Here is a 13,912-nt window from a genome sequence, read left to right on the forward strand (position 1 = left end):
CCTTGAGTTTGAACAGATCTCCATATGTGTGTGTAATTTCTCTGCATATTTCAAGAAAAGTGTGCTTATCTGTAGGTGGGAACATTTCCACATATGTAAATCATATGTTGGCCATTAGTTTCTGACTTTACATTGCTTTAGGTGCAGGGATCTTTCTTCCCTAATGTTTTGTAAGTCTCCTTAACCCCTGAACTAGTTGGTATGAGCCTTTGTACTCTGGACTAATCAACAAAAGTTATGAGCAGAAGTGGCACAGAACACACCATTTCATATCATAACAGTATTTCCATATCTGTGATTATGATTATTTTATTTTAGGAACAAGAACTTTATCAAAAAGAAGGTTTAGGTGTTAATGAAGTGCATTATGTGGATAATCAGGACTGTATAGGTATGTGGGTTTTTTTATTCTACTTTTGGAAAATATGGGAAGATATAGTACATGCTTTTACTAGTGATTTTTCTGTGCTCTGTGATTGATACTAATTGTTATGGGACTTGAAACTTGGGTATTTGAGAGAAGTTTTACTTCTCTTGTTCTGCCAGGAAGTTTTTTTTCCTACCAAGGCATCAAATTCAGCCATTGGTGAAAGTTTTCCTAAAATTTCTTTTGTTTACCGTGATGAACATTTTCATTCTTAAACAGCCAACATGTGAGTAAGTTAAGACGGGAACTAAATCCCTTAAGTAGTAAAGAGATAAATTATCTCACTTGAGGAAGCCCATAGGTTAGCCAGGCTCCGAGTGAGGTTTTTCAGTGTTTGACTCTTCTGTAGTTTAGTTCCCTTGTTTTGTTCTCTGCATTGTCCGCACCCTCTGATCCATTGCGAGTTAGCTTCACAAGTTTCATGTGTCAGATCTGGATAATGCAGTGCAGCCAGGAGAACGGGGTTTCTTTTTTATCAGTAAGGAAACCTTTCCCTGTCACCCCCCAGCCTAGTGCTCAGTCTTTCTTTTCTTTCCTACCTCATCGTGAAAATCAGCTGTTGGGCCCACTTTGTTTTCAAAACTCCATATGACAATTGAGTCAGTAACTCGTGCTACATTTGGAGACAAGGTATAATAATAATAATAATAGTAATAGTAATAATGCTTTATAGTGATACAACTTTCCAAAGCATTTTTACCTCCTAGCTGGCTCACTGAGTGTTTCCTTTACACATCACAGCCTTTCTCAGATCTGTGTGCCTTTGACTTTATATCTTGGCTGGAACTCCTCCTATTTTGTTTATCTTTCAGCCCACTTTCATATCCTTCTATGTCTATCAAAATACTCATTTATAGTTTAATTCAGCTGCCCCCCTTTCACCATCACCACTTGCCTAAAAAGTATCATTCTCTGAACAATGCAGTTAGAATTTTGATTTCTTTTCATATGTTCTATAGCTTTTGAAGTCTTGTCCCATTTAATAGATTTTATATACTTTTTTAAGCACTTTATATTTTATAGTTATTTTGTACAAGCAGGAAATTCAAATAACCTGAATGGTAGGAGGATAAAAATGTGCTGTTACTGAAGTTTTGCTGGAAAACATTTAAGTCAGTATTGAAAAGTAGTTTTAAAAGCTCTGCATGTGAAAGTTTCTGTAGTTTTACTTCATTTTGAATGTAGGTATTATATGGAGAAGAGGAATTTTTGGTTCTTTAGCCTGTCTCATCCAAGCTTGCAGATAGAATGGTTATTACATTAATTATATGTGTATGGTGTTATTTTTCTAAAACTTATATTAGTTTCTCCTGCTATCTGAAAATAGAGCATTTTTATGAAAACTTTGAAAGCCAAATGGTATAAATCGGAGAAGCAGTTACCATTTTGTAAGTGCAAATATTCTCTTTCGATTTCTTTCAGCTAGTGAAAATAGGTATTAATGTAGATCTTCCGTAAAAGCAAAGTGGCATAAAGCAGACTTTTCCATAGTGGAGGAAACCTATATATGATGTTACTTTCTGAAAAATTGTCAGATTTGAAATAAAATACCTGCTTTCTGTACCTGTGAGGATATTTACAAATCTGCTATATTGCTTCTGACCAGTCCTTTAAATTTGTGATTAGTAAATTGTTCATATATCTTTAAAATGTTTTTACCCTAACATATTTTAATTTTTTTTGGAATAGATTTAATTGAAGCAAAATTAGTGGGGATATTGGATATTTTGGATGAAGAAAATCGCCTTCCCCAGCCAAGTGACCAACACTTTACATCTGCAGTTCATCAGAAGCACAAAGAACATTTCCGACTCACTGTGAGTTTACCATTCCAAAACTGAGACTCAGTGGTGAGAAAAGAAATCTTTAGAAAGATATACTAGATACTGCATATTAAATAATCAGAATAATAAATTATATGGGGCTGAGAACAACTGTAATTTATTCAGCACAGCATCTTCTGTAGATAGGCACTGAATTTATACATGTATAGTTTGGGTGATGGTGATCTATCTAATGAAGACCCTTTTATTTAGCTGGATAGAAAGTAACATTTTATCTATCTAAAATGCACAAAATGGTTTACCTGCTGTTTTTATGTTCTTCCTTTTAGTAAAGTGGCCGCAAGTTGCTTTTTTTTCTATCATGTGACCTTGATCACGTTCCAGGGGTTAGCACCTAGAATCACAGAGAGCCGCCAGTCTGCACGTTTGTAAGACAAGCAGTAAAGTTCATGGCTTAGAGACTGACTGGTGCAAGCAATCCATATTAGATAATGGGTAGGCAATTTATTTTAATGTTCTTTCCTAGGGAGTTTTGAATGGAAAATATACTCAGAGAGGGACATAGAAACTGAAGCAGTAGAAGAATTAGCTGAAGGGAAAACCAGACACAGAGCTGTAGAAATAAATGAGAAGTACACTTGTTTTTTTCTTCCCCTTTTTGAAGTTTTTTTAATTTTTAATTTTTTTATTTTAGAGAGAGAGCACATGTGCAGGGGTAGGGGCAGAGGGGGAGGGAGAGAGGATCTCAAGCAGACTCTGTGCTGAGCACAGAGCCTGACAGGGGGCTCAGTCTCATGACCCTGAGATCATGACCCAAGCCAAAGCCAGGAGTCAGCCGCTCAACTGACTGAGCCACCCAGGCGCCCCGTGAAGTGCACTTCTGAAAGGTCTAGAAGACCTAGTTCCCTGCTGCTGTTGGGATATAGAGCTGTGATTGAATCCTTGCAGCAGTGAATTGTAGGGCTGTTCTGCATGAGGCTGGTCCCTGTGGCTGTTGAGGTTTACCTTATTCACCTAATTCTGTGTTTATCTTTACACTCAGCCATCATTACTTGAGCTAATACAAGGACACCTCCATCCTTGTGCCCAGTAAGAACTGATTAGCCTAGAGAAGTGTGGATGTTAATTTGATCCAGGAAGATAGGTGCTGCCTTAACTTACAGAGGACAACAAAGGAAAGACAGGAAAAGGAAGAGAAGCTGCTTAGAGTGGCAAATGCCTCCCATTCTGTTTATTGTTTTGAGATTGTAACCTAGTGTAACAGCCAGGGCTTTGATAGCCATAGGAGCTGAAGTGAATGAAGACAAGTATTCTTGTTTCCATACATCAGTAACTAAATTAAGAATGTGTTAGGTAAATAGGTTGAATGTATTTCCTTGAAAAGCTAATGTAATTATGATAACCTCAAGGGGACTGAATCTAACAATCACCTGTCCCACTGACTTGGAGTTCTTCTGTATCCTTAAATATTTCTTATAATGGGGAGCTATTTCTCTTCAGTGGAGATTGAAATAAAACAATATGTATCCTCAACAAACTTTTGCTGTGATTGAAGATGTGTTATATCCAATCCTATTTATTTACTGTTCACTGGTCTTTGTTATGACCAGCCTGATGCATGGTTACCTTTAACAAGAGTACTGATTGCTGGTCAACAGAATTGTGACCAGGGTCTCAGACTACCCGGAGTTATATAGTACATAAAACTATAGGGACAGCAAGCTAAAACATCAAGAATGGACTTTGGCTGTTTGTTTCAAAAGAGAACAAGAGCAAGATAGTAAATTCTAATTTTTATAAACCATTGCTTTTGTTATAATTCTTTGGAAATAAAAATAATCACTATCTATTGAACTAAATTAAGAATGTGTTAGTATGTGTTAGTATGTGCTTAGTATGTGCTAGTCATTGATCTAAGGGTTTTACTTAAAGTATTTTATTTACTCCTCATAATCTCTGAGGTGGATCCTGTGTGTATCCCCATGCTAGAGATGAGGAGACATACGCAGAGAGGTTAAGTGACCGGTCATATGTAGCATAGTGAGGAAAGTGGTGGATTTGGGAATCAGGTTAGGCATTTTGAGTCCAGCGCCTTCACTCTGACTCATGCTGGTGTTATCATCTCACAGAGAAGAGGCTCCTTGGTCTGCCAGCTCTCTCACCTAGAAAAGGCCTGGTAAGGCTCTCAAAGTCTTAACTTGCATTTTTTTTAAAAAAGATTTTATTTATTTATTTGACAGACAGAGATCACAAGTAGGCAGAGAGGCAGGCAGAGAGAGAGAGGAGGAAGCAGGCCCCCTGCGGAGCAGAGAGCCCGATGTGGGCTCCATCCCAGAACTCTGGGATCACGACCTGAGCCGAAGGCAGAGGCCTTAACCCACTGAGCCACCCAGGCGCCCCCAGCTTCTGCATTTTTAAATGAGAATGTCCTTCTTATCCTTAGGTCATTTTGAGGGTCAGACATATACTCTTATGTGAAGGCATTTTGGAGAATTTTAAATATGAGATGCTGTAATTGATAGTATAACCCTAAAATGATTCAGTGTCCTTCAGATAGATTCAGGCTCCTCTATACACATGTTAGGTTGTATAGCTGTAAGAGTGGGAAAGTTCCTGTACTGATTTCAGATGTGTTTTAGAACAACCTTGGCTGTACCTAGGAATCATTGGATATAAATGGTATGGGATTTAGGAGGTTTAAAAGTTCTCCAGGTAATTTGCCAATCAAGGTCAAGAACCACTACTTTAGACATAAATATTTAACTTTATAAAATGCCCATTGTTTTGCATACTTACAGTGTTGCTTTTTTTTTGTCTTAGTCCTTTTTTCTTTTCTAAGAGATTATAACCAAATACTTGCTAGATTTCATTGGTAGTTTAAAGCTTACTGGATGTTTCAAAGGCAGTATAATTATGTGAAGTGTGAAAATATCCTTTATATTTTTTTTAATTTTTTAAAATTAACATATAATGTATTATTTGTTCCAGGGGTACAGTTCTGTGTATCCTTTATAATTTAAGTATTTCACATCCCAGATGTTTTCTAAAGGAAATTATGTAATCTGTTTTTGATAATTTAATAACTGATATATGTACTCTTTTCAGATACCAAGAAAATCTAAGTTGGCAATTCATAGGAACATCAGAGATGATGAAGGCTTCATTATCCGGCATTTTGCAGGGGCAGTGTGCTATGAAACAGTGAGTATGACTTTTACCAAGAGAAAACCATCTAAAATTGAAGTTTCACTGCACAGAATGTTAATCTCTAGCCACATCTGGTTATTTCCATTTAAATTTAATAAAGTTTAAAATTTAGTTCCTCAGTACACTAGCCATACTTCATGTGCTCCGTATCTATATTGGTGGCAACTGTGTTGGACAGTGCAGATACAGAACAGTTCTGTCATCTTGGAAAATTCTATTGAACAGAGCTGTATCAAAGGATTTTACCATAGGATGGACTGAATCATTCCTGTTCCTTTATTTTTCAGACCCAATTTGTGGAAAAAAATAATGATGCTTTACATATGTCTCTTGAATCCTTAATATGTGAGTCCAGGGATAAATTTATACGAGAGTTATTTGAATCATCCACAAATAACAACAAGGATACGAAACAAAAAGCAGGAAAACTTAGCTTCATCAGTGTGGGAAACAAGTTTAAGGTATTTGTGTTAAATTTATTACTTGAAAAGTTGTTTTTGTTGCATTTAGAGTAAAATATATTGTTTTATACTTTATAGAAGATAATATAGATTACTATAAAAGATCCCATGAGTGAAATGCAAGAGCAGAACCTGCCTTGTTGATATTTGCATACAAAATAACATAAAATAGGTGTAGTAATTGTACATACAGAAATTCTTAAAATTTTATGAATCTGTTCTTTCTTGTTGCTTAACATATCCGATTCATACCTGCTTCTCCTAATGTTCTTGCTTCTGCTTACTGTTTGGTTGACCTTCAAACCTTCTCTTTCCCATGTGTTTTCTGTTTCCTTCCTCATTCAACAGTTTTGTTTTAGCTGGAGTAGTCCAGCTCGGGATGGCTAGAGAGGACTAGTTGAGTTGAGAGAGAAAAGCAGGCACAGCCAGGGGCTTCAGGTAAATGATCACTTTCATAGACTCTTATTTATAGAATGGCTGCCATGTTAAAAAGAGCCCGTCTCAAGTCAATGATTCAGTTTTTAATTTATTTCAGTGTGTTTTCTTTCACTGTGCTTTATGGGTGTATGTATTGCACTGAAATTTGATTAAAGCTTTAAATAACTTTGTAAAAGATAAGTGCTTTGTGTGACAAACCCTTCAAACTGCTTATTTAACACTGAAGAACATCTCATTTGTTTATTTTGGATCAGAAATTTATTCTTTGAAGTCTGACAAGGAATTGTCACATGATGTGTCTTAGGAATGGAACACTACTAATTGGTTCGAATTGTTGAGTATTTAGCATAGAAAAAGGTAATTTTAAAACTTCTATATCATAAGTTAAATGAATAAAAAATCATAATAAATAGGACAAAGACATGAAATTAACTTCTCTTTTATGCATTTCCACAAAATATTGTTGTTGTATTTATAAGAAAACTCAGCTTATGGCTTTCATTATGAGATATTAATATTTTAATATTTCAATATTATTTCAATATTAATATTTCAATATTTAAAAATGGTGTAATTAGAAACTATTTAAGCATGAGAATACTATAATAATAACAACAGTGTAAGGCTCCTGAAATCCCTTGTGGATTGAAATAAGCTCTAAATAACTACCTTCATAAAATAATGTTTATAAAGCTAGATTTTTTAAAAAGTAAATATAAATGTAAGACAATGCGTTTAATACTTTTCAGGTAATTGAATAAAAAGTCTAACTTTGTTATAAGTTATATTCATTAATTATGAGTTCCTAATTCTCTTGAGCAATATTTTTTCCTCTTATTTTGATACTCTGAAATTCCTGAGTAGACATAAGATAGCAGATTAGTTTAAATAATATATTAGCCTAAATGAAATGGTTATTATTATTGTTTTTGTACTGTAGTATTATAGTAGTATTGCTGGTAAGAACATACTTGAAATTTTAGACAGTATAAATAAAAACAAAAACATTCTTAAAATTCTTTGAATTAAAGTATTATGTTGAGACTTGAAATGTCTAAATATTGCTTATGTGCAAAATAGGATATATTTTGCATGTTAAACTGCTAAAACCTATAACAGTGATATTATTAATAATAAAATTTCAAAAATATCTTATGAGATACTTTAACATGAAGTATTAATAATTCTTTTTAATTTAAATTCCATTAGCCAACATATATCATTAATTTCAGATATGGTATTCAGTAATCTGTCAGTTGTGTATAATACCCAGTGCTCATCACATCATGTGCCCTCGTTAATGCCCATCATCCAGTTACCCCATCCCCCCCACCCATCTCCCCTCTAGCAGCCCTCAGTTTATTTCCTATAGTAAAGAGTCTCTCATGGTTTGTCTCCCGCTGTAATGACTTCCTATTTAGCTTTGTCCTTGATCCTCTTCCTCTATGATCCTCTGCGATGTTTCTTATATTCCACATATGAGTGAAACCATATGATAATTATCTTAGTATTAGTAATTCTTAATTTAAAATATAATAGAAAAGCTTGTTAAATTCAAGTTATTTGAAACAATAAAACAAAAGAGGCTGGCATTTACACTGAGAACTTCAGTTATCCATCATTTCTGAGAACCAGCAGTTCTCTACTGAACAGTAACATTTTCAGGTTATTGAAACATAATTCTTTTACTGTTAATGTTTTAGAAAAATAATCCTTTTTGATGGAAATCTTACTCTATTATGTATATAAATATTTGTATGCTTTAAAATGAAAATAAAATACAAATAAAGCGTGGATTTCATAAAACTGTTTATACCTTACAGCCATTGACTGCTTCCTTGATAACTGACATTTTTCCCTCTTCTCTCAAGTTTGTTTTTGCTGCTTCTACTCTGTCTCCATTTTTTTGGAGAACACTGTGCTTAGTCTGTGGATTAAGAGGCATGGACTTTGTGACAGTTTTCTTTTCAAATTAGTGGCTCTCGTACTTGCTTTTCAGTTATTTAGTGATCCAGATTGATAAAAGTTGTCCAAACTCAGTCACCCAGATAAGTGGGGTATGGCTGTATTTTTTTAATCCATTGGGAAATTCACTCCATTTTTATGACTTAACTCTATGATACCTGAAGTATACTTCAGTATCATGGGTGAAAGAATGAACTTTATTAGGCCTTGTTGGAATTTTGGCTTTATCATTACTAGTTCCATGATCTTAGGCAAGTAAGTTATCTCCTTGAATCTTAATGCTTGTACCTAAAACATGAGGCTAATAATATATCCTTAATTAGAATTGTTGTGCAGATTAAACATGATAATGCCTGTGAAAAGCTTCGAAGCAGTGCCTGACTCATGGAATGCATTCAGTACAATCTACCAGTTATTATTATTTTTAAATATAGCTATGATCCAGTATGCTGATTTAAGAATCAGCATCTTAATTTATCTTTTTGTGAGTAGTATAATAAGCATCTTAGTATAAAATTGACATAAGAAGTTTACATAATTTACTTTGTAGAGAAATAAAGCAAATCATGATATTAATGTATTAAACCAGATTAAATTATTACCACTTAATATTATTATAAATAGGAAAATATAGTAACTCATAGTGTTTATTGTCAAGTTGTTTTTGAGAAAATTGTCCAAGCTTTTAAAAATAACTGGAATGTGAAATATTTTAAAATAACAAAGGGGGGCGCGCCTGGGTGGTTCAGTCATTAAAGGTCTGCTTTCCGCTCAGGTCATGATCCCAGCGCTCAGGTCATGATCCCAGCCTCCTGGAATCAAGCCCCACATCAGGCTCCCTGCTCAGTGGGAAGCCTGCTTCTCCCTCTCCCACTCCCCCTGCTGGTATTCCCTCTCTCGCTGTGTCTCTCTGTCAAATAAATGAATAAAATCTCTAAAAAAAAAAAAAAATAACAGAGGGTTTCTATAGCTAGGCAGGACAACTTCATTTAAGATAAGTGTTATATAAAACATTTCCAATATATACCGTTAGTGTGTATTTTAAGTATGTCTTCATTCTTCAGTGGAATCTGACAGCAGCTATACCCAGCTTGCTACATATTCAAGTACTGCCCGGTTAATCTCTTCTGGAGTGCATCTGCAGTATTTTCATTTACTTCCTTTGTTGCCTGTACACTTTTTGCTCTTCCATCCCACCTGCAAGTGTGCATGTATATTTTTTAGCCTTGCTAATATTCAGTCTTTTAATGATATAAGTTCTGTATAAGTCATGTAAGTTATTGTCCTTAGCATTATATTAGCCATATATTGTGCATGTTACATGTTTCAAAGAATTTATGTATCAGTTGTTAAATTGTACTGTGTTGTATGTTGATGTTATTGCATGTTTTTTTATGCTAATGTTGGAGAGCTAATATTAACTTAATAATATTGTGTACTTTTGCTTTTTGAAATAATGAAGTGATTTTCTTTCTTCTACAGACACAACTAAATCTGCTTCTGGATAAACTTCGAAGTACTGTGAGTACACTTAGAAAAATCGAGGGTTTTTAAATGGTCCTCTTTAAATTATTAGTAATTACTCAAATAGGCACAGTAAACCTGGAATGATTAGAAATTTTTTTTTTTTTTAAGATTTTATTTCTATTTGAGAGAAAGTGAGAGAGAGAGTGAGCACAAGCCAGGGGAGGGGTAGAGAAGCAGGTTGCCCACTTGAGCAGGGAGCCCAACATGGGACTTGATCCCAGGACTCCGGGATCATGACCTGAGCCCAGGGCAGAGGCTCAACCAACTGAGCCACCCAGGCGCCCATAGAAAGTAATTCTTAAACTGAATTGCCTTATTTTGAAAAATCAGTTTTTAGGGGCGCCTGGCAGGCTCAGATGGTTAAGCCTCTGTTTTCAGCTCAGGTCATGATCTCAGGGTCCTGGAATTGAGCCCTGTGTAGGGCTCCCATCTCAGTGGGGAGCCCACTTCTCCCTTTCTCTCTGCCCTCCCTCTGCTTGTGTGCTGTCTCTTTCTCAAATGAATAGATAAAATATTTTTAAAAAATTAAAAGTCATTTTTCAAATGTCATTTTGGTTAGGCTTTTTCTGAAGAAAAGTCAAATATATATGTGAAGTCATGATTTTAGAAATATACAGAATTCTCCCAATGTTATTAAATTAGTTATCCTGTAGTTTCAGAAAAGTGAAAATAATTAGTTATGTGGAGAAGAAAATGTATTTTTTTAGGATTAAACATAATGCATGTAATCCATTTTCATTTTATTTTTCTAATAGTTACATTCTCCAGCATGGCAGCGTTGATATGGAAAAAATGGGCATGATATGTTTATGCCCTGTTATAGAGGCAGAATTTCTTAGGATCTTTTTTTTTAACTAGTTTTAGTAGTTCACTGTATTTTTTATTTTTTTATTTTTTGTTTTTAAAGATTATTTATTTGAGGGGGAGGAGGGGGAAGGGCAGAGGGAGAGGGAGAGAGAGTCTTAAACATACTCTGAGCTGAGTGCAGAGCCCAATGCAGGGCTTTTATCTCATGACCCAAAAATCATGACCTGAGCCAAAACCAAGAGTCTGATGCCCGACTGACTCTGCCATCCAGGTGCCTCAGTTCGCTCTTTTTTTAAATGGAAAATTTATCAGAGAAATAAGTTTGATATGTGGGTTATATAAATGACGCATGATTCCACGGTGAGACATTTTTTAAATAGATCTGCTGAACTAACCAGGTATTCTTCCTTATCAAGTCGGCATTTTAGAAAGCCAGATAATTATTTTGTTGGTGCTATTATTGCTTAACTTACTGTTAGACTGGCTTTGCGGGCCATTAAGAAATTTTTGCACATGTCCTCATTGTTTGCAAATATTTATCTCTTATGAACCAAACATCTTTAAAAACCAAATCTGTTGAGGAGGGTGTTTTATTTTTGTCACCCAAATATAGTGCTACTATAAAATAAGGAGAGTACTTTTGTGATTTATAAGAAGAAGGTATTTCTAAAAAGTGTTCTGAAAGTGTTTGCAATGAGCATCATTGTTGAAATAGCTATTCAGTGTTCTGCTGGGACTACTGTGAAAAGAAACAGTAATTTGGAAGTCGAGTATATTCACTTTAATACCCAACAGTTTCATTGTGTACACATATATATATTCTTTCTGCCTCATTCAGCATAATCTGATAACTGATTCCAAATGAATGCCTTTAAAAGCTTTTTAAACTACTGTTTAACAAATAGAACTTTAAAATGTGCAGTGGTGCAGCTTCAGGACTTACTGTATACTTTTGAAGTAGAATGATGAAAAAGGTTGAACTTTTCTCCCCACTTTGGTCTAAATTTGAAGAGGAAGATCTTTATTTATTTCTCCTGTTATAGGACAGTTTTCTTATCACAGAAATATGGCACATCAATACACTTAAAAGTAGAATAAAATCATATATATATATATATCAGCCTGAAAAATATATTGTTTAAATATGTTAAAATATTTTATGATGAAAGAGTTTTCTTTTTACAATAACACAATTTTTGGCACTCAAATCTACAATTCTCCCCTTCCTTCCTTCCTTCCTTCCTTCCTTCCTTCCTTCCTTCCTTTCTTTTTCTTTCTTTCTTTCTTTCTTTTCTTCCTTCCTTCCTTCCTTCCTTCCTTCCTTCCTTCCTTTCTTTCTTTCTTTCTTTCTTTCTTTCTTTCTTTCTTTCTTTCTTTCTTTCTTTCTTTCTTTCTTTCAATATATTTGTTTTGGAGAGAGAGCATGAATGCAAGGGGCAGAGGGAGAGGAAGAGAGAATCCCAAGCAGGCTCCATGCTTAGTGTGGAGCCTGACGTGGAGCTCTGTCCCACAACCCCAAGATCACAAACTGAGCCAAAACCAGGAGTCGTGTTTCCAATGGACTCTGCCACCCAGGCGTCCAGTATTTTTCTGATATTAGTATATAATGCAGAGATTCATTCCAAGCTTGAAGTTTTAAAACTAATTAAGTTTTAAATTCTTTAGTGATTATTTTAAAAGAGTTCAAATATTAATGTTAATGTGTCTGAAATTTACTGATGTTAATAAAAATAGAAAAGCAAGAATGCTCTATGTGTAGTCTTTAAAAAGTACCTTTATTCTCCTAGGGTGCAAGCTTTATTCGTTGTATCAAACCTAATTTAAAGATGACAAGCCACCACTTTGAAGGGGCCCAAATTTTATCTCAACTTCAATGTTCAGGTATTTTCATATTTTTGTAGTTTATATTCATGTTGTGTTGGGAGTCTTAGCTCAGATACACTTTACTATGTACAGTGTTTTCAAACAACTCACAGTTATCTTGATTGTTTTTAAGTGGATTGATTTTTACTTTCTATTTCTTTTAATTATAAGAAAATTATGGCTAACAAATTATTTGAACAATACTGGGGTATAGTTTATTGTGAAATAAAACAATTTTACAGCATTGAAGTAAAATTTATGAAAACTCTTTAACTGCAAACCTAGGTCTTCCTTAAGTAGGTTGCTTTCCGATGGCCTTCTCAGCCTGACAGCAGTTCATTTCTCATGCCCCATGTAGCTGGGGCAGGAGGTAGGTTTTGGTGTCCTTGCTCTCACTCTCCCACTTATAAAAAAATGAAAGCACAATGCCCTTGGCTGCTGCAGAACTTCTATGCACTTGGTTAAACCACCTCCTATCTCTCACCTGCCACATTCTAACTTTGCTCAGTCACAGAAGTCTTGGGCACCAGGCTCTGTTTTTTCTGTACTGCATGCATATCCATCTGCTGTCTCCACCCATTCTACTCCTACTTTCTCCCAAGGCGTTAATCTTCTCCTTGCCTTTTGATCTTTCTCAGGCTTGTGATGCTTCCTTAAACTGTCTTGTCTTTCTCCCTCCTTATATTGTTCCTCTTAAAATCAGAGTTATTATAGAATCACTTAAGTTTCAGGGTCTCTCATTTAGTTGGGCTGCTTTGAAAGTGCTGTACCTGCTTTTGTATTCTTTTGTAATTTTGTACTTTTTTCTTAAATTACAATTATATAAGCTTTAGGCAGACTCACCCTGTTCTCCTCAAATCTGAGTGTCTGCCAACAGACAGCCTTACTTCTTTACAAGAAGATGGAAAGCTTCACCTATGTGCTCCCAAACACTGCTATCTACCTGCATAACCTTCCCTCCTATGAAGAAGGTGGAAGTGCCTCTCTTCTTAGTTGAGATAATAATTCTTTGGAATCATGCCTCCTCCCTTCTTATGAATCTTCAATATCGATTAGCTATATTGAACCATTCCCTTTGAGGTGGTTTCTCTCATTACCATTTAAATATGTGGAGACCTCATCTTAATTCCCTCTGACCCACATTCCCTTCCACCTTCTTCCTTATATCTCATCTCACTTTTGTTTTTCCCTTTCAGTCCAAGAGTAGTCTATTCTTGCTTTCTCAGTTTTCTGCCTTCCACTCACTCTTTAACCCAAGAGAATTCAGGTTCCACCTTGATCAGTCCAACAAAATAATTCTTGATAAGGTCACCCGTAATTTCCCTGATCCTAAATCAGATGTTCATTTTGCAGCCTGTCTCTTAGTAGATGTCACAGCAGCATTTGACTTGACCAGTCATCCTCACGTATCTTTGCCTTGGCTCCTGATTCAG

General features: G+C 35.2%; 1 protein-coding gene across 2 annotated transcripts in view; it reads left to right on the forward strand.

Moving 5' to 3' along the window:
- The window catches only part of LOC111147629 (myosin VI), a 151,943-nt gene that overhangs the window by 99,213 nt on the left and 38,818 nt on the right, over positions 1-13,912 (forward strand). For both annotated transcript variants that reach the window (XM_022503813.1, XM_022503814.1), the window contains exons 15-20: positions 319-391; positions 2,117-2,244; positions 5,317-5,412; positions 5,706-5,879; positions 9,765-9,803; positions 12,404-12,497. In XM_022503813.1, the coding sequence (XP_022359521.1) occupies positions 319-391; positions 2,117-2,244; positions 5,317-5,412; positions 5,706-5,879; positions 9,765-9,803; positions 12,404-12,497 (604 nt within the window). The remainder of the gene's footprint in view (positions 1-318; positions 392-2,116; positions 2,245-5,316; positions 5,413-5,705; positions 5,880-9,764; positions 9,804-12,403; positions 12,498-13,912) is intronic.

The sequence above is a fragment of the Enhydra lutris genome, unplaced genomic scaffold (assembly GCF_002288905.1).
Source record: "Enhydra lutris kenyoni isolate GAN:26980312 unplaced genomic scaffold, ASM228890v2 scaffoldscaffold17, whole genome shotgun sequence".
In the NCBI taxonomy this organism is placed as follows: domain Eukaryota; kingdom Metazoa; phylum Chordata; class Mammalia; order Carnivora; family Mustelidae; genus Enhydra; species Enhydra lutris.